Below are 25079 nucleotides of genomic sequence, written 5' to 3' on the forward strand. Positions count from 1 at the left end.
AGGATGATGTAGGTGTTGAATTAACTTCCTCCCTTGAGTATATGCCAGCAGTGGGCCCTGCTGATGGGCAGAGACCTTGGGGAAGGAGATGCAAATATACCCAGCAGCTGTCTCCTTGGCAGGGGGCTTCATTTGCCTTGGAAGGTGGCAGAGCCCCCATTATCCTTCCAGGGTTAACTGCTGGCTCTCCCCAGTGAGGGGTATCCAGTGGCAGGTAGGAATGGCAGCTGGGAGTGGGGAGTTGCTCAGGCACTGCCTGTGACCACAGCTGTACCCTCCCTTCACCAGCAGAACATAGAATCCTAGGGCTGGAAGGGACCTCAGGAGGTCATCTAGTCTAGTCCCCTGCCCTCTCACCAGCACCAAGCATGATCCTTGAAAAATTGCCCCAGACCCGTAACTGGCCTCCTCAAGGATTGCACTCACAACCCTAGATTCAAAAAGGCCGTGATCAAAGCACTGAGCTGTCCCTCTCCAGGAAGCCTGCTGAAGCCCAGGATTGAACTGGGGACCCTTAGAGCTTCCGTCTAACACTCTTCCAACTGAGCTACTTCAGCTGCTTTGTGCTGGCTGCTGTGGCTGCTGCCTTCACCCCACCCTCACGTGTAGTCTGTTGCAGCTGCCAGCTAATGACAAGCACTAAAAGGCCAGTTGTAGCAGGGTAGGCAGGGTCTGCGTAAGGACAGACACTGACTAGCTGGGGCACAGGAGGGGTTGGAGGGTACAAATGAAGCAGACAGGCAGGGCTGGGGGGCAGATGTGCTGTGGTCTTTCACCAGGATTTGCCTTTCTGCTAATTAGATGGTGGCTTCTCTGCCTAGTACCCTGCAGTGGGTGAGGATGGGTGGGAGGGGCTGGGTGCAAAATGATCCCTCACTCACTAGGACCCAGCAGCAGTTGGGTTGTGGGGCTGGGACCTGGGGCTGGGTTCAGCCCTGGCCGCAGGAAGGGACTTGCTGGCTGTAATTAGTGCAGGGCACTGCATGAAGCCTCCAGTCCTGGCTAGAGCGCTGAGCCCCAGCTGAGGAAGGGAGATCTCCAGCAGGGCCCATCCCACTGCTCCCAGGAGCCTCTTCCAGGGCAGGGCAGGAAAGACTCACCCCCACTGCCCCAGGAGTGGTACTCCAGGCTGCTCCCAGTGGAGCTGTTGTGATCCTGGCACAGGGCCTAGCCCTGTGTGGTGTGGCACGGAGAGCCAGACAGAACTGGGCAGCGGAGCAATGTATGTGGGGTAGCAGGAGGGATAGGAGGGGATGATGGAAGGGGAGGGGCTGAATGAAGGAGAATGGGAGGAGGCAGGAGAGGGGCACAGGGTTGTGGGGGTTCAGGAGGGTGTTAAGGAGGATGAGGAGAGGAGGGGACGTGGATTGGGAATGGGAGGGGTGAAGGGGGTGGTGGAAAGGATGGGAGGGGACAAGATGGGCACAGGGATGGAGGGGGTGAAGGAGGGATGTGGGGGTAGGGATGGTAGGGGACAGGAAGAACACGAATGGGGCAGGGACTGAAGGAGGATGTGCGGAAGTGGTGAGCAGGGGTTGCTCTGGAGGGAGGATGGGGCAATCCCCAAGATAAGGCTGGAGGGTAACGAGACTGCAATAGAAGGAGGGTACTGGGGGACACACTTTCCTTCCTACATCTTTGCTCCCTTCCTCTGATCATTCCATTTCACGTTATAACTTCGTCCCCTTTCCCAGGTGCTGCCTGGACATTGTTTAACCATCCCTAGCACCCTTTACATCATAGCTGGGGCAGTGCTCCCAACTGCTCTCTGTGTTTCTCTGCTACACCACACAGGGCTGGGCCCTGGACCAGGATTGTTCGCTCAGCTCGGCCATAGCAGGGAGTTGCAGGCTCTGCAGGGACCCTGGGCCAGGCACTCCACGTTCCTTTTCATCTGCCTGGGATGAACAGCTCCCTATTTCTGAAGGGAGAAATAACCTCCCTGGAAAGGGCAGGGAAAATAGAGCAGAGCACTGGAGTCTGTACCCCCTGCTCAGGCAGAGACATACAAAGGGATTCTTGTCCCTGTTCCTTGCCCACAGCACTGCTCCCCACTCCCTGCTTCATAGTAGGTGCATGGTAAGTGAGAAGCTGCTCTTCTCTGTCTGCTGAGAGAGATGAAGAGCTCACCGCCTCTTCCTGTCCTCTGGAACTTCCTGGCCGCTCTGAGCAGGGTAAGGACAAGATTCTGCTGGGCCCTGCCCAGAGAGCCCCCTACCGGGACATCATGCAGGAGAATTATCAGACTGTGACTTCACGAGTAATGATTCCTGTCCCCTTAACTATTGAAGATAAGGGGCCTGAATTTCTGAATCAAGTCAGGTTCTTCCCAGGTCAGTTAGATTGGAGGGGAATGGATTACATACCCCCAGCCCAGCTCCAGTGCCTGAGAGCTATTCACATCCACGCCTCTTCCCACAGACTAGACTAGACAAATCAGTCTCCTCCAAGGGGGCTCATTGGCCATGTTCCCATCTGTCAGATCCCACAACCCCAAGCTAATCGTGGGCTCAGGTTAAACTCAGGGAACCTTTGTGAGCCAGAGAGTCCCAGTCCTCTCTGCTCACGCATCATCTCACCCCCGCTCAAGACTCCCCATCCCCAAACCTGCGCTGAACACCTGGATGGAAGCAGGGGAAGAGCTGTGGGTCCCAGATTGTCAGGCCTCCATGGAGAGGAAAAGCCCCAGCGGCAGCAGCAGAGGTGAGGGGGTCAGTGCAGCTGACACAGAAAGTGTCTGGCAAATGGAGGGAAAAAGTTTAAACCTCTAGAGCGTGGTGTGAGCCCTTCAGTTCTGCGTCATCCTCTCCAGGTCAGACTGTGCCCAGCAGGTGTCAAGGTAGGTACTGCTCATTGCGGTGCCCTCCTCCCACTTCACTCTCATCTGTCATGAATTGTCTCCTTGTCTTGACATCTCTGGGAGTTTTTAGATGGGTTGTGGAGGCAGAATTTAAATTCTCAATTACTGTGTTTTCCCTCTTTGCTGTTTCCCTTTCAGTTCTCTGTACCAGCACAGACAATGACTCCTGCCTGGATTCTCTCTGTCATGCAGCAGGTGATCAGCTGATGAGTGAGAACAAGGACAGGAATCCACAGAGGATAGTTCCTGATGAAGAGGACCTGCAGGCACCCATGTTGAGAAGAGCTGAAGGGAATTTTTCCCAGTACTTGGAACAGGGAAAACCCTGGAGTAATTGGGACAGGTCAGAGAGGAACCAGAAAAACTGCCCAAGAAGCAAAGCAAATACGTATTGCCATTGTGGGAAAAGTTTCAGAACAAAACTCGCCCTTATTGAACATGAGAGACTCCACACAGGAGAGAAACCTTATAAATGCTTGGAGTGCGGGAAAAGTTTCAATCAGCGCTCAAGCCTCATTAGCCACGGGAGAATCCACACAGGAGAGACGCCCTTTAGGTGCTTGGAGTGTGGGAAAAGTTTCAGTCGGCGTTCAGTCCTAATTACCCATGTGAGAATCCATACAGGAGAGAGACCCTTTAAATGCTTGGAGTGTGGGAAGAGGTTCAATCGGCGCACAAACCTTACGAGGCATGAACAAATCCATGCAAGTAAGAAACCCCATGAAGGCTTGTGGGGATGGGAGAAGAGCTTCAGTCTGGGTGCAACTGAGAGAGGGGAATCTTCATTGGGGCCCATCCCACTGCTCCAAGAGTCTCTTCCAGGGCAGGAAAGAGTTTCAGTGCCCTCTTTTCAGGAGTTGTGCCCCAGGCTGCAGTGGGAGGGTTTGGTCCCAGACTGCTCCCAGCAGAGCTGCTGCAATCGTGGCCTCAGGCCCAGTTCTTTGTGCAGTGTGGTATGAGAGCTAGAGGGTGCTTTGGAGCACAGCAATGTGTGTGGGAAGGCAGGAGGTGAAGGATAGGAGGGGATGATGGGATGAGACGGGCTGGGTGAAGGAGGATGGGAGGGGGTACCGGGGGCAGGAGGATGTTAAGAAAGATGAGAGGATAGAACACAGGGATGGGGGAGAGAAGGGGTGAAGGAGAGTATTGGGGGAAGGATGGGAGTGTGGGTAGAGGGATGGGGCAGGAGGGGGTAAAGGAAGGGTGTGAGGGGGAATGATGGGAGGAGGCACAGACATGGGGTGCGGGGTGAAGGAGGATATGGGGAAGTTGGGGACATTACATTATATCTTCATCCTCTTTCCCAGGTACTGCCATGATGCTGACAGGTCTGGACTTTGTTAAACAATCTGTATCACCCTGGGGGTATAAGTGGGGCAGCTGGGTTCCAGAGGCTCATGGCAGAGGCAGCTGCTCTCTCAGCCCGGCCATAGCAGTGAGTTGCAGGTTCTGCAGGGACCTCAAGCTGGATGTCCCACACTGCTTCCCAGCTCACCAGGTTGAACATTTCCCTATTTCTGAAAGAGGAAATAACCTTCCTGGACAGGGGAGGGAAAACAGAGCAGAGAGTCTGAGCCTGAACCCCCAGGCAGACAGTGCAGTGGCATGGAAAGGGATTCCTGTTCCTTGTCCTGAGTCCTGCTCCCTAAGTAGTTATGTGCTAAATGAGAGGGTTCTGCTATTCTGCCTTTTTGGGGAGACAAAGAGCTCTCCCCTTTTCTCCCTCCCCAACCCCTCCTGGCCACTCTGAGCAGAGTGATGGTGACATTCTGCTCCTCTGGCCCTGCCAGAGCTGCTCTCTTTGTGCATCCTGCATGACTAGGAAGGTCGTGGCTGGGGCAGCAAGGGCTGAGTGGGGAGTATCAGTTGTTTCAGACGCTGGTGGCTGTGTATTTCACTGAGGTGCAGCAGGCTCTGCTGGACCCAGTTCAGGGATCCTGCTACAGGAGAATGATGAGACGGTGACCTCCCTGGGTAAGGAGTCCTGTCTCCATAGCTATTGAAGGTAAGGGGCCTGTATTTCTGAATCTAGTCAGGTTCTTCCCAGTTCAGTTAGACTGGAGGGTAATGGGTTATATAGTCCTCCCCCTTCCCCCAGCTCCAGTATGAGAGAGTCATTCACATTCATGCCTCTTCCCACAAACCAGACAAGTCAGCCTCCTTCAAGCAGGTTCATTGACCATGTTCCCATCTGTCAGGTTCCACAACCTGCAGCTAATCATGGCCTCAAATTAAACTCAGGCTGTGCCCTTTGAAGTATAGAATGCCAGTCCTGAGTGCTTTCTGCTCACGCCTGATCTCACCCCCACGCAGGGCTTCCTATTCCCAAACCTGCCCTGATCGCCTGGCTGGAAGCAGCGGAAGAGCTGGGGGTCCCAGATCTCCAGGCCTCCAAAAAAGGGAAAAGCCCATGCAGCAGCACAGGTGAGGGGGGTCAGTGACACTGACACACAAAGTATCTGGCAAATGAAGGGGAAAGGTCAAATTCTCCAGAGTGTGGTGTGAGCCCCTCAGTTCTGCTTCATCTGCCTGGGTCAGGCTGTGCCCAGCAGGTGTCAAGGCAGATATCGCTGATTGCTGTGCCTTTGTCCCTGCACTTGGTCAGTTGTCATTAATTTTCTCCTTGTCTTGACATTTCTTGGAGTGTTTAGGTGGGATGTGCAGGCAGATTCCAAATTTTCAGTCTCTCTCTGTCGGTGACTGTGTTTTCCCTCTTTGCTATTCCCCTTTTAGTCCTGCGTACCAGCCCAGATAACGACTCCTGCTTGGATTCTCTCTCTTCCCCAGCAGGTGATCAGTTTTTGAGTTAGGATGAGGGTAGAAATCCACAGAGGAAAGTTCCTGATGCAGAGCAGTGCAGGCTCCCATGTTGAGAAAAGCTGAAAGAAATTTTTCCCAGTACTTGAAACAGAGAGAACTCTGGAGAAATTGGGACAGATCAGAAAGGAACCAGCAAAACAGCCCCAGGAAGAAAGCAGATACATGCTGTCATTGTGGGGGAAAAGGTTCAGAACAAAACTATACCTGATTGAATATCACAGACTCCACACAGGAGAGAACCTGTTTAAATGCTTGGAGTGAGGGAAAAGTTTTGATTGGCACTCGGACCTTGTTATCCATGGGAGAATCCACATAGGAGAGAAGTCCTTTACCTGCTTGAATAGTAACAGAGAGGAAGCCGTGCTAGTCTATATACTATCAAAACAAAAAGCAGTCAAGTAGCACTTTAAAGACTAGCAAAATAGTTTATTAGGTGCGCTTTCGTGGGACAGACCCACTTCTTCAGACCAGAACAGACTCAATATTTAAGGCACAGAGAACCAAAAACAGTAAGCAAGGAGGACAAATCAGAAACAGATAATCAAGGTGAGCAAATCAGAGAGTGGAGGGGTGGGGCGGGGGAGATCAAGAACAAGAATGTTTGCTTTTGGTTCTCTTTCTTGATCTCCCCCCACCCCTCCACTCTCTGATTTGCTCACCTTGATTATCTGTTTCTGATTTGTCCTCCTTGCTTACTGTTTTTGGTTCTCTGTGCCTTAAATATTGAGTCTGTTCTGGTCTGAAGAAGTGGGTCTGTCCCACGAAAGCTCACCTAATAAACTATTTTGCTAGTCTTTAAAGTGCTACTTGACTGCTGTTTGTTTTTACATGCTTGGAGGGTGGGAAGATGTTCTATTGGTGCCCAACCCTTACTAGGCATGAACAAATCCATGCAAGTAAGAATCCACGTAAAGGCTTTTGGGAGTCCAGGGGAAAACTTCAGTCTGGTGACAGCTGAGAAAGGGGAATCTTCAGCAGGGCCCATCCTGCTTCTCCCAAGAGCCTCTTCTAGGGCAGGACAGAAGAGAGACCCCCCTCCAGGAGTGGTACTCCAGGCAGTAGGGGAGGGTTTGTCCCAGATTGCAGCAGCTCCACCGGGAGCAATCGTGGTCCCAGGCCCAGCCCAGCATGGTGTGCAGGGTGGCAAAAGAGTCAGAGGGCAAATGAGAACAGAGCAGTGTGTTTGGGTAGCGGGATGTGAAGGAGAACAGGAGGGGGTGATGGGAGGAGATGGTCTGCGTGAAGGAGGATGAGAGGAGGCAGGAGCAGGGCACAGGATTGTGGGGTTTAGGAGGGTGTTAGAAGGATGGGGAGAGGAGGGGACCCAGGAATAGGGGGTAAGAGGGAGTGGAGAAGGATGGGAGGGAACAGGAGGGAGGCATACAAACGGTGCAGAAAGGGGTGAAGGAGGAAGAATTTGAGGAGACGAGGGGGTACAGGGATGGGGCTGGAGGGGATGCAGGAGGACGTTAGGAAAGGATGGGAGGGGACAGAAGGTGGCACAGGGTTGGTGGCAGGGGGGTGGAGGAGGATATGGGGAAGCTGGGGACGGGGTTGTACGGGAGGAAGGATGTGGCAGTCCCCAGCATGTCTGCATGTAGGTGCATCCATGGATTGGACAGGAATGAGACTGGAGGCATATTTTGCTTCCCGCTTCTTTGCTCCCTTACCCCAATCATTCCATTTTGCATTATAACTTCATCCCTTTTCCCAGGTGCTGCCATCATGCTGACAGGTGTGGACATTATTTAACAAGCCATAGCACGCTTTGCATTGTAACTGGGGCTGCTGGGACCCACAGGCACGGAGCCAAGCCAGCCTCTTGCTCAGGCTGGCCACAGCAGGGACTAGCAGGCTCTGCAGGGACCCTGGGCCGGGCACCCCACAGTCCTTCCCAGCTCATGGGGTTGGACATTTCCCTAATTCTGAAAGAGGAAATAACCTCCCGGGAAAGGGCAGGGAAACAGAGCAGAGCGCTGGAGTCTGAACCCCTGAGGCAGACAGTGCAGTGACATTCAAAGGGATTCCTCTCTCTCTTCCTTGCCCAGAGCCCTGCTCTCCACAGGGGCATGTGCGTAATAGGAACATGGTAAATGAGAAGATGCTGCTCTTGTCTGTCTGGCTGGAGAGACAAAGAGCTCTTGCTTTCTCTTTGTCCCCCGGAACTTCCTGGTCACTCTGACCAGGGTGGGGGTGGGATGCTACTTCTCTGGGTCTCCCAGAACTATCCTCTTTCTGTGCTTCCTGCATGACGAGGAGGGTTATGGCTGGGACAAGCGGGGCTAAGTGGGGAGCTCCTGTTACAGGTACGGGTGCCTGTTGAGGAGATGGGTGTTGTGATTGGAGTTCAGGTGTCCCCAAGCTCCACACCCTGTCCACAGGCAGGAGTGACTCATTCAGCAGGTTTATTACCTGACAGTACACAGCATCTTACAGAAGAATCAGTATAGCAGGCAGAGACAGTCAGTCTAATCCATGTTGGGGAGAGGATGCTGGCCCCGAGGGGCCCCTGCAGCCAGGGCCTTGCTACCTCCTTTGTCTCTCTGTCTCCCCCAGCCCAGACTCACTGCTTCCGAACTCCCAATTCCAGTTCAGACCCCTCCGGCTCCACCTCCTCCTTTGTCTCCAGTCCAGAGGTGTCATCGGGTCACCTCACTTACCCTCAGCAGGAGCCCCACACCCTCTGAGAGCCACTCACATATACATGTATCCCCCACTACATCACATCTCTCCCCACTTCCAGACCGAGCTGAGCGGGGTCACTCAGGCAGTGACCTGGGGAAGTTCAGGGCCCTCCCTGCATGATAGGACACCGTCTATATCCTTGGTGCTCCCCTTGATGTGTACCACCTCCATAGCATAGTGCTGCCGGGGGAGGCTCCATGGCAGGAGCTTGGCATTGGCCCTTTTCGTGTGACACAGCCAGGCACGTCCTGTTGGTTCTCTGGGTTGCTTGGTCTCCCTGCTTTTGCCTCCAGTCCATCAGCCTGTTCTCCAGTCAGGCAGGCAGAGCCCATACAGCTGCTGCAGCACCAGCAGATCAAACAGTTCCTCTCTGGTCTGGGCCCAGGCCCCTGCCCCATCTGCTCACCAGTCCATACAGCTGCTCCAGCAAATGTTTGGAATTCAGTCACTGTCCAGTAAATGAAAGTACAAATGCTTTTCTTCCTTGGCATTTAGGCATACCATCAAAATGGCTGTTTGCTTCAGTTTCCCTTCTATATCCCACAATAGGTTTGGAATGTTCATTCTCATATGAGAGGTTGCAAGACTAGTTATAGCAAACAGCGGTGACATTTCACAATTTCAGACTCCTTCAACATACAATTCATGCTTCTACATCAATGTCATCAAGTTACATGGTTCTTGCCAAACATTCAGTACATGGTACAATTCTACAGCTTTTGGTGGCAGCATCCGTTGGTTGCAGCAGTCAGCGTGACTAACAAGAACAAACCTATTGCAATTGTACATTTACATTACTGTTTGGTATACCACAACCTTTGTGTAACAGCCTTGAGAATCTGGCATTTTGGGGCTAAATGGCTGAGCCCTTTCCTTTGTAAAACCAAGTTCTAATCTTCCCCTTGCCCCGTGGGCTGGAAATCTGATCTCTCTGCATGTGGCTTTCCTTCTAACAAGAGCTAAGCCACTGATGATCCTCAGTGAGACGGCCCTCTCCCAGCCAGTCTAGAAATCTGCACACCAAACTGCTTTCTGAAAGTTGCTTTGTGAGTCACAGATGCAGAATCCACATGAAGGAATCCCTGTTTATCCCTTACTGGCCCACCAGGCCCACAGCTCCTTTGTCCTTCCACCTCCAGCTTCTGCCACCCCATGGAATCAGAAGTGGAGTCCATTATGAGAATATAAGTGTTTCAAGCAGCTGGAGATGGGGAATTGCTGGCCCTCTCCTGCAAGTGACCTTGCTTAGGACCACATTCCCAGTACTCTGGTCACACCCAGTCACTTTGTTATCACAGCTGCTCACGTTCCCTTATAGTTTTCACTTTACTTGAACCAACTTCCAGTTCCTGAGAAACCTTTACACTGCCTGCTTTGGACCCTTGCAAAGCACAGCCAGTGGCTTCACACTCAGGCAGGTCCTGGCCATCAGGAACTGAAACAAACTTCTCCACAGGCTAAGGGCTGGCTCTGGCTCTTACAGACAAGCACCTTTCCTCTTCACTCTCCTTCACCTCACTCCCATTTTCCACAGCCCTCACAAACTGCTCAGGAAAAGTTTCAGGGAAATTCTCTTCCTCAAGAGCTCCTCCAAACAACAACTCACCCTTCTCTGGCTCCACAGGGGCACTGCTCCCTTGAGCCACAACCAACTCCTGGGTTTCACCTACACCCAGGATCACTTTGCAGGCCTGTCTTGGCCACTAGTAGATAGATGATAGGTTAGAATCAGTCTTTCCCTCCTTGAAGTGTGGCAGGCCACTCGGTTCAGAGCTCCATGCACTCCAGGGTTCCCTGCCCTGATCTGGGCTCACTGTGCAGGAGTTTCCTTAACCCTCAGCTCTGCCATTGCACATTCATGCTGCCTTGTCCAGCTCCTTTAATCTCAATTCAGTTTCCAGGCGCTGCCACTTCACAGCAGAGTTTGTGGTTGCAGACTCTCAGGCCAATGCCTGCTGCACCCCACGATTCCTGGAAGAATCTCTTCAGTGCACCAGACTCCTTGCAGGTCACACGTTTCCCAGGGTTAGGCCATAGGCCCCCTGCCCTCTGGGATAGACTCCAACAGACTCCTAGAAGAACCCCTTCTTTGGTGTGACACGCGCTGTCAAGGACCACGACCACACTCTCTTGGGAAGCATTCTTTCAGTGTTTCAGCCTCCTTGCAGGTCACTTGTTTCCAGGGTTAGGCCCTTGGCACCTCCACCTTCTGGGATAGATTTCAATGGACTCCCAGGAGTAAACCCTCCTCGGGTGTGACACCCCCTCTCGAGGACCACGACTGCAGTTGCTCGGGTTCAGCCACAGGCCCTTCCGCCTTGGGGAATTGCACTTCACTGCCCATCAGCACAATCTCTGGTCCCCTTCTTCCTCCTGGGCCCCCGTCACTTACTGCTGGATGCTCCATCGTTGGGGTGCAGTACATCCCACCTCTAACACCAGTGTGTTTGGGTTCAGGGGTCCCCAAGCTCTGCAGCCTGTCCGCAGGCAGGAGTAACTCTCTCAGCAGGAGAACAGCAGGTTTATTAAAATGACAGTACACAGCATCTTACAGAAGAGTATAGCTTATTAAAGTCAAAAAAGCACAATTGGAGAAACTCTTGTGAATCCTTGCTTGTTGAAAGCAGCAGATACTGTGTTTGGTGTCGAAAGCAAGAAAAAAGAATCAGAAATTTCATGTTCTGACAATTCCATGAAATGTCCCATCAACCTGGTGAAAGATCTTAAACTTCAAGTTGAGGACCAGTGTTGGCTTCTCCTTTTTCTGCAATTCAGTGCAACAGTACCACTGGTCTAGTACAGTGCTGTCAGTTGTTTGTCTACATTTGATGAATTAACAATGGAACTGTGAGAGAAGAACTGCTTTTTTGAAGGAGTCAAAGGCTTCTGATTTCTGAATTTTTTAAAGAAACTAACTTTTCATGGGGAAAACTGGTTGGTGTATGCACAGATGGTGCTCCACTGATGCTTGGCTCGCCCTCTGGATTTATGACATTGGTGAAAGAAAAAATTCCAGTCATAACCAGAATTCACTGCATCATAGACAGACCAAGCATTAGCTACTAAAACCCTTCCAGATTACCTATGTGACTCGTTGAGTTTGGCCATCCAAGTTGTCAATTTTGTGAAGAGAAGTGCTTTAAATACAAGACTTTTTGCAGCTCTTTTCTGAGATTTTGGAGTGGATCATAAAACTTTTTTGTTTCATACAGAGGTACAATGGCTTTCCAAGGAGAACATACTTTTGAGATTATTGGAACTGAAAGACGAAGTGGAAATTTTCCTTAGGCAACAGAAAAAAGAAGAGTTATGTTATGCATTTATGGATGAAACATTTCAACTTTCACTGGCATACCTAGTGGACATTTTTGAATCTTTGAACAATCTCAATTTGAAGCTCTAGGGAAACAATGCTGCAAATATTATAGCACACAACATCATCAAAGCATTTACAAAAAAAAATCCAGTTTTGGAAATGTCAAACACAACCTCAGACACCTAACTTTTCATCTTCTCCAACATTTTCATCACTTGTTGGTGGTTTTCAAGAACTTTTTAAAGAGGATGTGAAGAACAAAATTGTTTCATCTGGACTGCCTTGCTGCTGAATTCATCTGCTATTTTCCAGACAGCTTTTCTGGCAACCCCATTCAAAAATTAATGTGCAATCCACTCAATGCATATGTTGATTCATTGCCAGAAATATTGCAAGAAGAAGCACTCAAAATAAAATATGATTCTGGTGCGAAAGATCATTTTGAAAACTCCAGCTTGATGGATTTTTGGGTAAAATATTTCCCAATGTACTCAAAAGTTGGAGAAGAAGCGCTATGTATTATTCTTCTGTTTTTGTCAACAAACCTCTGTGGAAAAACCTTTTCAAGTTTAGTCATATTAAAAATTAAACAAAGAAATTGACTGTAGATCCAAAATCATATGTGTTGCACACTTTCATCTTTCAAACCTAGGATTTCCCAAATTGTGAAGAAAATGCAGCACCATCTTTCACAATAAATTTATTTTGTTTTTGCTATTTCTGATGTTAAATTACATTTTTATTATATTTTGGGCTGAGAAAAACTTTGTGCTAATTAAAACAAAAAGCAGTCAAGTAGCACTCTGAAGACTAGCAAAGTAGTTTATTAGGTGAGCTTTCGTGGGACAGACCCACTTGTTCAGATGATGGTCTGAAGAAGTGGGTCTGTCCCACGAAAGCTCACCTGATAAACTATTGCTAGTCTTCAAAGTGCTACTTGACTGCTTTTTGTTTTGATAGTGCATAGATTAGCACGGCTCCCTCTTTGTGCTAACTAAAATGTTTATAACAAGTTTGTGTTTTTTAAATTATGAAGTGAATTTTTTGTTAAAAGGGGGAATGCAATGAGGCTAAAGAAAAGGTGGGGGCATGAAGGTTTCTCAAAAATCAAATGGGGCTATGATACTAAAAATTTCAGGTGCCACATCTCTACAGGGACATCATGCAGGAGAAGTATCAGACTGTCACCTCACTGGGTAAGGATTCCTGTCCCCTTAGCTATTGAAGATAAGGGGCCTGTGTTTATTAATCTAGTCAGGTTTTTCCCAAGTCAGTTAGATTGGACGTGAGAGGGTTATATAGCCCTCCCCCTGCCAAATCCAGTGTGTGAGAATCGTTCGTTTCCATGTCTCTTCCCACAGGCAAGTCAAATTTCCCCAAGGGGGTTCGTTGACCATGTTCCTATCCGTCAGGTTTCACAACCCCCAGCTGATTGTGGACTCAGATTAAACTCAGGCTGTGCCCTTTGAGGGCCATAGAGCCCCAATCCTCAGTGCTGTCTGCTCACGCCTGATCTCACCCCCACGCAGGACTCCACATTTCCAAACCTGCCCTGACCACCTGGCTGGAAGCAGGGGAAGAGCCGTGGGTCCCAGACATCAAGGCTTCTGAGGAAAGGAAGAGCCCAAGTGGCAGCAGCACAGGTGAGGAGTCAGTGACACTGACACAAAGTATCCGGCAAATAGAGAGAAAAGGACAGGACCCCCGCCCACACACACACTTGGTTCTGCCTCATCTCCTCCAGGTCAGGCTGTGCCAAGCAGGTGTCAAGATAGATATCTCATTGCTGTGCCCCCACTGCGCTCTGTCAGCTCTCATTAAATTTCTCCTTGTCTTGACTTCTCTGGCAGTGTTTAGATGGGATGTGGCAGCAGAATCCAAATTCTCAGCCTCTTTCTCAGGAACTGCTTTCCCTCTTTGTTCTTCCCAATTCAGTCCTTTGTACCAGCACAGACAATGACTCCTGCCTCGATTCTCTCTGTCATCCACTAGGTGATCAGCTGATGAGCGACGACAACAATGGGACTCCACAGAGGAAAGTTTTTGTGGAAGAGGAGCTGCAGGAACCTTTCTTCAGAAGAGCTGAAGGGAATTTTTTCCAGTACTTGAAACAGAGAAAACCCTGGAGTAATTGGGACAGTGCAGAGAGGAACCAGAGAAACAGTCCAAGGAAGAAAGCAGATACATGCTGTCATTATGAGAAAAGTTTCAGAACAAAACTAGCCCTTATCGAATATGAGAGACTCCACACAGGGGACAAACCTTATAAATGCTTGGAGTGTGGGAAAAGTTTCAATCCGCATGCAAAGCTTAGTAGCCATAGAAGAATCCACAGAGAAGAGACCACCTTTAAATGCTTGGAGTGTGGAAAATGTTTCAGTCGGCGCTCAGTCCTCATTACCCATGTGAGAATCCATACGGGAGAGAAGCCCTTTAAATGCTTGGAGTGTGGGAAGAGATTCAATCGGCGCACAAACCTTACTAGGCATGAACGCATCCATGCAAGTAAGAAACCCCATGAAGGCTTGTGGGGGTCGGGGGAAGCTTCAGTTTGGGGAGAGCTGAGAAAGGGGACTCTCCATCAGGGCCCATCCCACTTCTCCCAAGAGCCTCTTCCAGGGCAGGACAGGAAAGAGACTCACCCCGCCCCCCAAGAGTGGTGCCTCAGGCTGCAGGGGCAGGGTTTGGCCCTAGGCTGCTCCCAGTGGCACTAATGTGATCCTGGCTTCAGGCACAGACCTTTGTGTAGTGTGGCGTGAGAGCCAGAGGACACTTGGGAGCACACTTGTGAGGTGAAGGATGGTGATGGGACAGGCTGGGTTAAGGAGGATGGGAGGAGGCAGGAGTGAGGCACAGGGTTTGGGGGGGCAAGAAGTTGCTGAGGATGAGGGGAAGAGGGGACACAGGAATGTGGGGGGCAGGAGCGTGTGAAAGAGGTAGTAGGGGAAAGAATGAGGGGGGACGGGGGGCACAGGGATGGGGGCAAGGGTGAAGGAGGATGTGGGGAAGTTGGGGGGCAGGGGTTGCACTGGAGGGATGATGGAGCAATCCCTGGGGTAGGGTTGCATGGGGGTCACCTGTGAAGTTGAAGGAAATGAGCCTGAAATAGGGAGATGTTGGGGGACACACTTTGTTCACCAGTTCTTGGCTTCCTTCCAGTGATTGTTCCATTTTACGTTATAACTTTTTATCACCTTTCTCACAGGCTCCTGTCACAGTGAAGCTGACAGGTCTGGACATTGTTTAACATTCAATCATGCCATTTACCTCATAGCTGGGGCAGCCGGGATCCAGAGATGCATTGAGGAGCCAGCTGCTCATTCAAGCCAGCCATAGCAGGGAGTTGTAGGCTCTGCAGGGACCGGGCACCCCACACTCCTTCCCAGCTCACCAGGATGAACATTTCCCTATTTCTGAAAGAGGAAATAACTTTCCTGGACAGGGCAGAGTAAACAGAGCAGAGCTCCGGAGCCTGAACCCCTCCCCCGCCCCCCCCAGCAGATAGTGTAGTGCTATAGAAAGGGATGCTCGTCCCTGCTCCTTGTCCAGAGCCCTGCTTCTCGTGCAGGCATGAGCATGATAGCTGTATGGTTAATAAAAAGATGCTGCCCTTCTCTGTCTGCTGGGACAGACAAAGAACTCTACCCTTCTCTGTCCCCTGCAACCTCCTGGCCACTCTGAGCAGCATGGGGATGGGATTCTGCTCCTCTGGTCCTCACAGAGCTGCTCTCTTTTTGTGCTTCCTGCAAGACTAGCAAGGTTGTGGCTGGGACTGCAGGGTCTGAGTGGGAAGCACCTGTTTTTTCAGGTGCTGTGGCCTTCAAGGAGGTGGCTGTGTATTTCATCAAGGTTCAGGTGGCTCTGCTGGACCCTGTTCAGAGAGCACCCTACAGGGACAGGATGCTGCAGAACGATGAGACTGTGACCTCACTGGGTAAGGACTCCTGTCCCCTTAACTATTGAAGATAAGGGGCCTGTATTTCTGAAGCTAGTCAGGTGCTTCCCTGATCAGTTAGATTGAAGGGGAATGGATCGAATAGCCCACCCATCTGCAGCTCCATGGTGTGAGAGCCATACGCTTCCATGCTTCTTCCCACCGACTAGACAAGTCAGCCACCTCCAAGGGGGCTCATTGACCATGTTCTTATTTTTCAGGTCCCAGAACCCCGACCTAGTCATGGGCTCAGGTTAAACTCTGGTTGTGCCCTTTGCGAGCCAATCCTCAGTGATTTCTGCTCATGCCTGATCTTGCCCCTATGCAGGACTATCCGTTCCCAAGCCTGCCCTGATCACCTGGCTAGAAGAAGGGGAAGAGTCATGGGTCCCAAATCTCCAGGCCTCCAAGGAGAGGAAGAGCCCAAGAGGCAGCAGCACAGGTGAGTTGATGATACTCACACAGAAAGTGTCCAGCAAATGAAAGGTAAAGGTTAAATCTCCCAGAGTGTGGTGTGAGCCCCTCAGTTCTGCCTCATGTTCCCTGGGTCAGGCTGTGCCAAGCAAGTGTCATAGCAGATATTGCTCAGTGCTGTGCCCACCGCCCCTGCACTCTGTCAGCTGTCATGAATTTTCTCCTTGTCTTGATATCTCTAGAAGTAGTTAGATGGATATGGCAGCAGAATCCAAATTCTCAGTCTCTCTCAGTGATTGTTTTTCCCCCTTTGCTATTCTCCCTTCAGTCCTTTGTACCAGCCCAGACAATGACTCCTGCCTGGATTCTCTGTGTCCCCCAGCAGGTGATCAATGGGTTAGTGAAGACAAGGATGGGACTCCACAGAAGAAAGTTCCTGAGGAACAGGAACTTCAAGCACCCATCTTGAGAAGAGCTGAAGGAAATTGTTTGCAGTACTTGGAACAGAGAAAACTCTGGAGAAATTGGGACAAGTCAGAGCAGAAGCTGGGAAACAGCCCAAGGAAGAAAGTGGATGACTCCATTACATGTGCAGGAGGACACAAGGATCCCACAGAAATCAGAGACCAGCATAGAAATCCCAGGGAAAAGAGAGCGTATGAATGCTTAGAGTGTGGGAAAAGTTTCTGTTGGCGCTCAGGCCTTATTACCCATGTGCGAATCCATACGGGAGAGAAACCCTTTAAATGTTTGGAGTGTGGGAAAAGTTTCAGTCAGCGGTCAGACCTTATTACCCACGTGAGAATCCATACAGGAGAGAAACCCTTTAAATGCTTGGAGTGTGGGAAGAGGTTCAATCGGCGCACAAACCTTACTAGGCATGAACGAATTTGTGCAAGTAAGAAACCCCATAAAGGTTTATGGGGGTGGGGGGAAAGCTTCAGTCCAGCTCATAACTTCTTAAACATCTGAGAAGCCACACAGGACAGAATCTCTCAATGCTCTGACTGTGGAACAAGTTTCATTTGAAGATCGAACCTTGCCTGATATCAGACAGTCCATATAAGAAAGAACCCATAAATATCTGCATTGTGTGAAAAGCTGCATTAACAGCAGGGATAGCTTCAGTCTGAACTCTCACATTATTCCCTACTGGAAAATACACAGAAGAAAGAGCTTGCATGTGAGGTACCTTCATTTGGTGCTCCCAGGGCATTAATCATCAGCAAACCAATGCAGTGAAGAGCCTCTCTGCTGTCCTGAGCATTGAAAATGCTTCAATTGGTGCTGACTCCACACTGGATGTCACAGACTCCTCCACACAAGAGAGCCAGGTGCCCTGTGAGCTGTGCGACAGCACAGCCATGCAGCTGCTTACCTGGCTGCAAGGGGGCACCTCTCCCTCAGCTGGAGTAACTTGCTGCTGCAGATGGAGGATTGCCTCTTCTAGCTAGTAGGGAAAGAGCAGAAAGAGAGAGAGGAGTAAGCGGCAGTGGGGAGGGGACATGGGAGAGGATGTGAGGGCATCCTGTTTCCCATCTGCTCTGCCACAGCTGGAAGAGGAGAAAAACTACTTGGCTGACAGCAGCTGGCTGCTTGTGCAAAACTCAGCACTGTCTCTTCTCCCCCTCTGGGGAACGGGGACAGACTGCACAGGACAGGTTGGGGAAGATAGGAATGTGTGAGGACTGGTATTAGGGAGGTGCGGGGTGAGGATTTTGTGGTGTGTTTGTTGATGCCCAGGTGGGTGGCAGTTGCTGGTGTCCACAACTCCTTGCGGTAGGACTGTCTCCCAGTCCCCAGCTGGGCTGGGGCTGGGAGGAGCAGATTACACCAGAATAGACAATGGAAGGAGGAAGTGGGTGGATGCCTTCATCTGTGTGGGGAGGTGCAGGTGTTGTGGGGAGTTTATTTGGGAATCCTGACTCCCATCTGGGCTGCAGCAAGTGTCAGACACATACAGGGGACAGGACTTTCCGGGGCAGGAGGCTGGTAGGGAAGCAGGCTATGTGAGAGGGTGCCAGAACTTCAGGTGAGGGGCATCCTGAGGGCTGGGGGGCACGTGGCTACCTAGGAGACATGGTGCTTCTGGAGAAATCTGTTGTCCTATTAATGCATCAGGGGGAGCTTAGTCCACATGGATCTTCCCTTTTCTTGTTGAGTCTGGAGTGACGAGGAGTTGGCATTAATTGCCAGCTGGTTGGTGACATAAGTACACGATCTGAAATAGGCCAGCAAAACTATGAATGGGAGTGGAGGGAGGAGAGAATAATGCAGCACCCTGTTAATTTTCATTGATAGTCTTGCAGAGCAAACAGTAAATGGTGAAACCTCTGCAATTCTAGACCAAAATATTTTCACTTAGTATCAGAAGGTAGAGTTTGCTTTTGGCCATGCTGAGTTTGTTAACAGTTAGTCATGTGCCTGGAGGTTTTTGAAAGCCTGGGGTAGAATGTACTTTGTTTGGAGGAAGACAGATCCAGGCCAGAGCAGACAGCTGAGAGAGTCAGCATTAGCCAATCTTATTGCAGGATCTGACTTCACCTTGTATTAATGTTTTTTTCTGTTTGTAAAGCACTGAGGCTGCTTTTGTAGATGAGGATTCATGCTTCAGTGGATGAATATTGGAACCAAAGGCCTAGCAAAGACATTTGCATGATTTACATTTCAAACAAAATTTACATAGGTGTTAATAGCTTAAGAAAAGGATTCTGTTAACAATTTTTGGAGTGTAAAAATATCTGAAAACTCTGGTCTTAGTAATTATTTTTAAAAATTAAAAATTTACTAATGCATGTTAAATTGTTAAAACTGAATGAATGTTTGGCCTTTCAATTGGAGTTGGATTCCAGACAAATGATTTGCATGAAGCTCCAGAATTCGTTTGGGTAGCACTAATTGCAAACTGTTAAGGCCAGACCTTTGCTATCTGGTAGAATTCTGACTCTTAGGAGTCAGTGGGTGTGCTCTGAGCCTGCTTCTACACTATGAGATAAGTTCAAACTTCAAGGCTTTAGCTCAATATTAAAACATGATAGTCTTCACACATAATACTTTTAACTCGATTTATTGAGCTGTAATACTGATTACAAAGTAATATTATGGAACAGGAATAGAATCTATTTCAAATTTAAAATCTTGAATCAAGGCAAGTATGGAAGCACCATGTTCTTAATTCAAACATATTAGCCTCCAGAAGTGTCCCATATGTATCCCACAAAGCTACACGGTGAACCTCCCAAGTATGGCCACTTCGTTGTGCACTGCTGTCAGGTGTGTAGGAAGGTCAAAGTAAGCCCATGAAGTTTTGATTGAATTTGAATTAAAATTGGAATTGGAATTCAGCAGCCCAGCCCTGCAAATAGAAAAGGCATCCAGTATGAAAAAATCTTTTTGCCCATCACATTGCACTGCATCGGTAGCAATTATAGGTAGCCCTGTACTGCAATCATGAGCACTCCTCAAGGTAGTGATCTGACTAGCAGTTCAGACTCCCAAGAGAGCTCCAGCTTGGACCCACCAGGAGATTCTTGATCTCATTGCCATATGGGGAGACCAGTTGGTGGTGAAGAGACTTTGAGTGGTCAAGAGAAGTGCAGCCATCTATAATCAGATGGCACACAAGATGGCTGCCCGAGATTACTTCCGGGTGAAGATTAAAGAACTCTGTCAGGCCTATCGAAAAGTCTGGGAAGCCAGCCAGCAGTCAAGGGTGGCTCCACAGACCTGCCACTATTACCAACAGCTCCACATGCATATGGGCAGCGACCCCACCATGGAGCCTGGACAGAATCATGACATTTGTGGTGGCCCTTGTATGGAGTTCGGGGTGGGCCTGGAGGAGCAGGGTGGCCCAGAGAAAGAGAGCAATGGAGAGGAGGAAAGGAGCAATGAGCAGGGGACTTAGAAAGTTGTTCCAGACAGCCCAGAGCTCTTCACAAATGACCTGGAACTGGTTCCCCTCCATGCCAATCACCTTCATGCTGGTCCCTGAGCCCCCTGGAACATGCAGTTCGGGTGAGTATTTATTCTGCATGCTAGAAGCAGGTTGGGGGTGGGTACAGCTATGGAGTTGTGTATGGGTACAGATTTGCTAGCTGTGCTTCTCTGCCCCTCAGAACAGCATGTTAATGTTTCTTGGGATGGAGCGCTTCTCCTTTCTGGAGACCCCAAGGGCCTCATCCAGGCACTCTTGTATTTTTTTCATGAGGTTCGTGGGCAAGCCTGACTTGTTGTGGCTTTGATGGTAGCACACCTTACCATGCCAGGCAACCAGATAGCGATCTGGTGTCATAGCACCACACAGTGTTTTAGCAAATTTTCCAGGCTTTTGGTCATACAGCAGGAGTAGCTGTTCTCTCTCCATATCTGTCAGTTTTAGGAGGGTGATGTCGTGTTTCACAACATGTAGAAGCATGGGACTTCACATACGTGTTTTTTAAATGGTTCTTGCCCCTTCATATTGGGCTGCAGCAGCTGGTGGGTGCTCTATTCCACAATACAGTTTGCAGGCTCTGCAGGGGTCCCCCCCATGTCCCTTTCCAACCAGCATTTGTTGTCATTTTTTGTGACTCCCTCACACCATGCTGCTGCCAGGCTCCGCTGGGCTTTTCCCATCCCATGTCCCCTTCCCTCAGCATTTCTTTTTCTCCATTTCTTTGCATTTTCAGGACTCCACAGTGCCATGTGGCTTCCAGGCTCTGCTGGGCTTTTCCCATGCCTTGTCTCTTTCACCCAGCATTTCTTTGCATTTTCCTGGGCCCACTTGGCATCCCACAGCTGCTAGGCTCTGCTGTGCATTTTCCTTCCCAATCCCACTGGCACCACGCAGCTGCTGGGCTCTACTGAGTGTTTCCCGTCTTATGTCCCTTTCCAAGCACCATTTGTTTTCAGTTTTCAAGAATCCCCCACACCACACAGGGGATTCCTCTGTTGTGCTTTTCCCCTCCCATGTCCCTGTACATCCAGCCTTTCTTTGGATAGTTTTTTTTCTTTACATTATTTTATTGTGCATCAAACCCCCACACGCAGCCATCCATTTTTCACTGCCACAGGACACCTAGTGACTGACCCTGCTTTGCAGACCTTCCCAAAAGAGGATACCAAAACAGGACAATTGCTTATAACTTCCTATGTCCACAAAGCAGTGTGCCGGCTAACTGATGGCAAGTGTGCCATCGTGAAGTGCAGACTTACTGTCCCTTAACTCATGTGTCCTTCAGAAGTATACTTTCTGTGATAGTACACCCAGAGACCCATTCATTGCACTTCAAACACAGTATTTGAATTGTACCTTAATTTTGACCTTCATTTTCCAGACCCAGTGCCCAATGTTGCGGAAAACCAGAAGATGCAAGAAATGCAAACAAGATCTGATCTTGTACCACGTGGAAAACACTGAGGCAGAGCACAAAAACTCTGACAAAGGACACTGACCAGTGGTGTCACAGTACAGCTGAGTGGTGGCAGAATCGAGCAAATTTTAAAAAGAGAATGCTTGACCCCTACCAGCAGCAATTGTTACAAATGCATGAGTCCACGGCAAAGCAGACTGAGGTCACAGCAAAGCTCGTAAAGGCTATTACTGAGTGTTAGTCGATGGCCGGGTAATGAGTGGTCTGTGAGCCTTATTACTTCCGGGTCTTTAACTGCTAGGACTGGCAGTCCCTTTTGCAGTGGGCAGCCAGGTGGCTGACGGATGCCCCAGAGGTTGGTGCAAAGAACTTATTCCACCCTAGTCTTTAACTACTAGGACAGACTGTCCCTTTGCAGTGGGCAGCCAGGGTGGCTGACGGGTGCCCCAGGAGTCTGTCCTGTGGTGGCAACATGACTCAGCGCTCAGTTCTCACTGCACCTTACCACTGGCCATGCTAATTTAGCCAAACCGGCTAAGGTTCTTTGTTTGTGTTCGGCCAAGTTACAGTAAATGGAAGGAGTCAGGCTGAAGCTTAAATGGTTACTATTCATTAAAAGGCAGAAATAAGAATCTTAGTGGTTACAAGGTTATTGCTCTGTCTTCTTAACTACTAGTAGGATGATACATATGGCATACCAGTTAGATTACAAGTTACACATATAAGGACAAAACGCCTTAGCTTACAGAGCTCTTAACATTAAATGTGCACAAAAGTACATTGCAGGTAATTCTCACTCCTGCGTCCTCCGACTCCAGCGTAGCCATTGTTGTTCACTCAATCCCTCAGGAAGAAGAGTACAAGGAGGGCGTCCCCTGGGTCCTCGGGAGACAACGACCTTACCCAACCAGCAGGTAGAGGTAATTGGAGCTCAGTTAGAGTGGGCTGCCAGACCCTTCTTTGTACCCCTTGGGTCACGTACCCTCTTCCTTATCTAAAGATGCCAATTGTACTGGTTTGCCTTTGTGACGCCAGTTCTTACAAGGGAGTTGCAACTTAATTTACACTTGTAAGACAGAGATAACTAAATCATTAAGACAGGACATTCTTTTTGCATGGGCACGAGATTCCTCTTCTGGAACGATGTGTGGGCGTCTCAATTATCAGTACCAGCCAAGGGCAGTTTGAGGCCCTGTGGTCGTCGGCTGGCCTGTTAGCCCTCTTATCTGTGTTCTTCTGTTGTCCAGGGTCGGGATGAGGCAGCACATCTGTGCTCTGAGGCATCAAAGACTGTGCTTGAGATTAGCACATCTGCGCTCCCAGGCATCAAAACTGTGCTGTTTCCTTTTGTCCTTTGTGCTCTGAGGCACCTAACGGGGTAAGATGGAGTACAGCAGGGAATTCTGTCTGGCTACACTGAGCAGGTGAAGGGTCATGCACTCCCTGCTGCAGCTGCAGAGGGACTCCCAACCCAGGAGGGCATCAGCTGATACCAGCTGGCCAAAGTCCCCTCATGAGAGAGTACCCACTCCCTGTTGTTATGGTCCCCACAGCGCGTCCCCTGGGGACAGGTTGGCCACACTCCACTGTCGCAGTCCCTGCATGCGGGAGGGAGAACAAAGCTACCCTGCTGCTCCAGCCCCAAGGGCCACTGCAAAAGCCTCTTCAAGCACCCTTGGGAAGGTTTCTTTTTCTAGCTACTTAAACCTCTCCTTCCCCCAAAATAAAATCATTCATTCGAGCTTGGTGTGATTTCTTGTCCTGAAGGAGTGGGGGGAACACAAATCAGAATGTACAGGTGGGAGGAGGGTGAGTGCTGCTGAAGGTGCAGCTGGCCAGTGACAGTCCCTGGGCTCCAGCAGACGTGTGACTGAGGGAACTGGGTGGATTTGGGGGGTGCTGAAGGCACAGCTGCCCACCATGTGTATTCTGCTTTCTGCAACTTAACCCCCTCACACCACCTAAGAGCATTCATTCATTGTGGCATGGTATGATTTCTTTAAGAACATAAGAACGGCCATACTGGGTCAGACCAAAGGTCCATCTAGCCCAGTATCCTGTCTGCTGATAGTAGCCAATGCCTGGTGCCCCAGAGGAGGTGAACCAAAGACAATGATCAAGTGATTTGTCTCCTGCCATCCATCTCCCGCCTTCCACAAAAGGCTAGGCACCATTCCTTACCCTTTGCTAATAGCCATCTATCGACCTAACCTCCAAATATTTATTGAGCTCTTTTTTAAACTCTGTTAGAGTCCTGGCCTTCACAGTGTCCTCTGGTAAGGAGTTCCACAGGTTGACTGTGCGCTGTGTGAAGAAAAACTTTCTTTTATTAGTTTTGAACCTGCTACCCATTAATTTCATTTGGTGTCCTCTACTTCTTATATTATGGGAACAAATAACTTTTCTGTATTCACTTTCTCCACACCATTCATGATTTTATATACCTCTGTCATATTGCCCCTCAGTCTCCTCTTTTCTAGACTGAAAAGTCCCAGTCTCTCTAGCCTCTCCTCATATGGGACCCGTTCCAAACCCTTAATCATTTTAGTTGCCCTTTTCTGAACCTTTTCTAATGCCAATATATCTTTTTTGAGGTGAGGAGACCACATCTGCACGCAGTACTCAAGATGTGGGCGTACCATAAAGGACGGCTCAGATTTGGGAATCTCTCAAACATCCTCAGCCGTGAAGACTGAAGCAAAGAAATCATTTAGTTTTTCCACAATGGCATTATCTTCCTTGATTTCTCCTTTTATGTCTATTGTCCAGAGGTCCCACTGCTTTTTTAGCAGGCTTCCTGCTTGTAATGTACTTCAAAAACATTTTACTATTGTTTTTTGAATTTATGGCTAACTGTTCCTCAAAATCTTTTTTGGATTTTCTTATTACATTTTTTACATTTAATTTGGCAGTGTTTATGTTTCTTTCTATTTTGATCACTAGGATTTGACTTCCACTTATTAAAAGATGCCTTTTTATCTCTCACTCCCTCTTTTACATGGTTGTTAAGCCATGGTGGCTCTTTTTTAGGTCTCTTAGGCCGTGTCTACACGTGCCCCAAACTTCGAAGTTTACTAATGAAGTGCTGAAATGCATATTCAGCGCTTCATTAGCATGTGGGCGGCAGTGGCGCTTCGAAATTGACGTGCCTTGCCGCCGCGCGGCGCATCCAGACGGGGCCCCTTTTTGAAAGGGCCCCGCCTAATTCGAAGTTCCCTTATTCCCATGAGCTCATGGGAATAAGGGGACTTCGAAGAAGGTGGCGTCCTTTCAAAAAGGAGCCCCATCTGGACGCGCCGCGCGGCGGCAAGGCACGTCAATTTCAAAGCGCCGCTGCCGCCCGCATGCTAATGAAGCGCTGAATATGCATTTCAGCACTTCATTAGTAAACTTCGAAATGGCCATTTGCATGGCCATTTCGAAGTTTGGGGCACGTGTAGACGTAGCCTCCCTGTGTTTTTTAATTTGAGATATACATTTAAGTTGGGCCTGTAATATGGTAATTTGCTTTGTGACAGAGATATACATAGGTAGTATATGCATTATAGATCAGTCATAAAGCTGTTTCTTAAAGTGTCTCTTATTGCTGCAGCCTGAGCATGGCTACTGGTGGATGGCAATGTAGATGGCTGCAAATAAGTCCTGCCTATTACCTCTGTTTCAGAATTTCAGATAGACAGGAAAGTCTCCCACCTT

At 49.4% G+C, this 25079-nt stretch overlaps 1 protein-coding gene and 1 non-coding gene across 2 annotated transcripts in view; one reads left to right on the plus strand and one right to left on the minus strand.

Moving 5' to 3' along the window:
• Positions 1-24287, plus strand: part of LOC142023939 (uncharacterized) — a 35134-nt gene extending 10847 nt beyond the window's left edge. Inside the window, exons 3-10 of the mRNA XM_075015419.1 lie at positions 2999-3568; positions 4168-4188; positions 5174-5284; positions 13211-13324; positions 13674-14186; positions 15944-16057; positions 16415-20046; positions 21348-24287. Coding sequence (XP_074871520.1) covers positions 2999-3568; positions 4168-4188; positions 5174-5284; positions 13211-13324; positions 13674-14186; positions 15944-16057; positions 16415-17001 — 2030 coding nt within the window. The 3' untranslated portion in view covers positions 17002-20046; positions 21348-24287. The remainder of the gene's footprint in view (positions 1-2998; positions 3569-4167; positions 4189-5173; positions 5285-13210; positions 13325-13673; positions 14187-15943; positions 16058-16414; positions 20047-21347) is intronic.
• On the minus strand, positions 485-557 carry TRNAF-GAA (transfer RNA phenylalanine (anticodon GAA)). Its single transcript has one exon. It is a non-coding gene; the product is annotated as a tRNA-Phe (tRNA).
• Positions 24288-25079: the final 792 nt, after the last annotated feature.

The sequence above is a fragment of the Carettochelys insculpta genome, chromosome 21 (assembly GCF_033958435.1).
Source record: "Carettochelys insculpta isolate YL-2023 chromosome 21, ASM3395843v1, whole genome shotgun sequence".
NCBI lineage: Eukaryota > Metazoa > Chordata > Testudines > Carettochelyidae > Carettochelys > Carettochelys insculpta.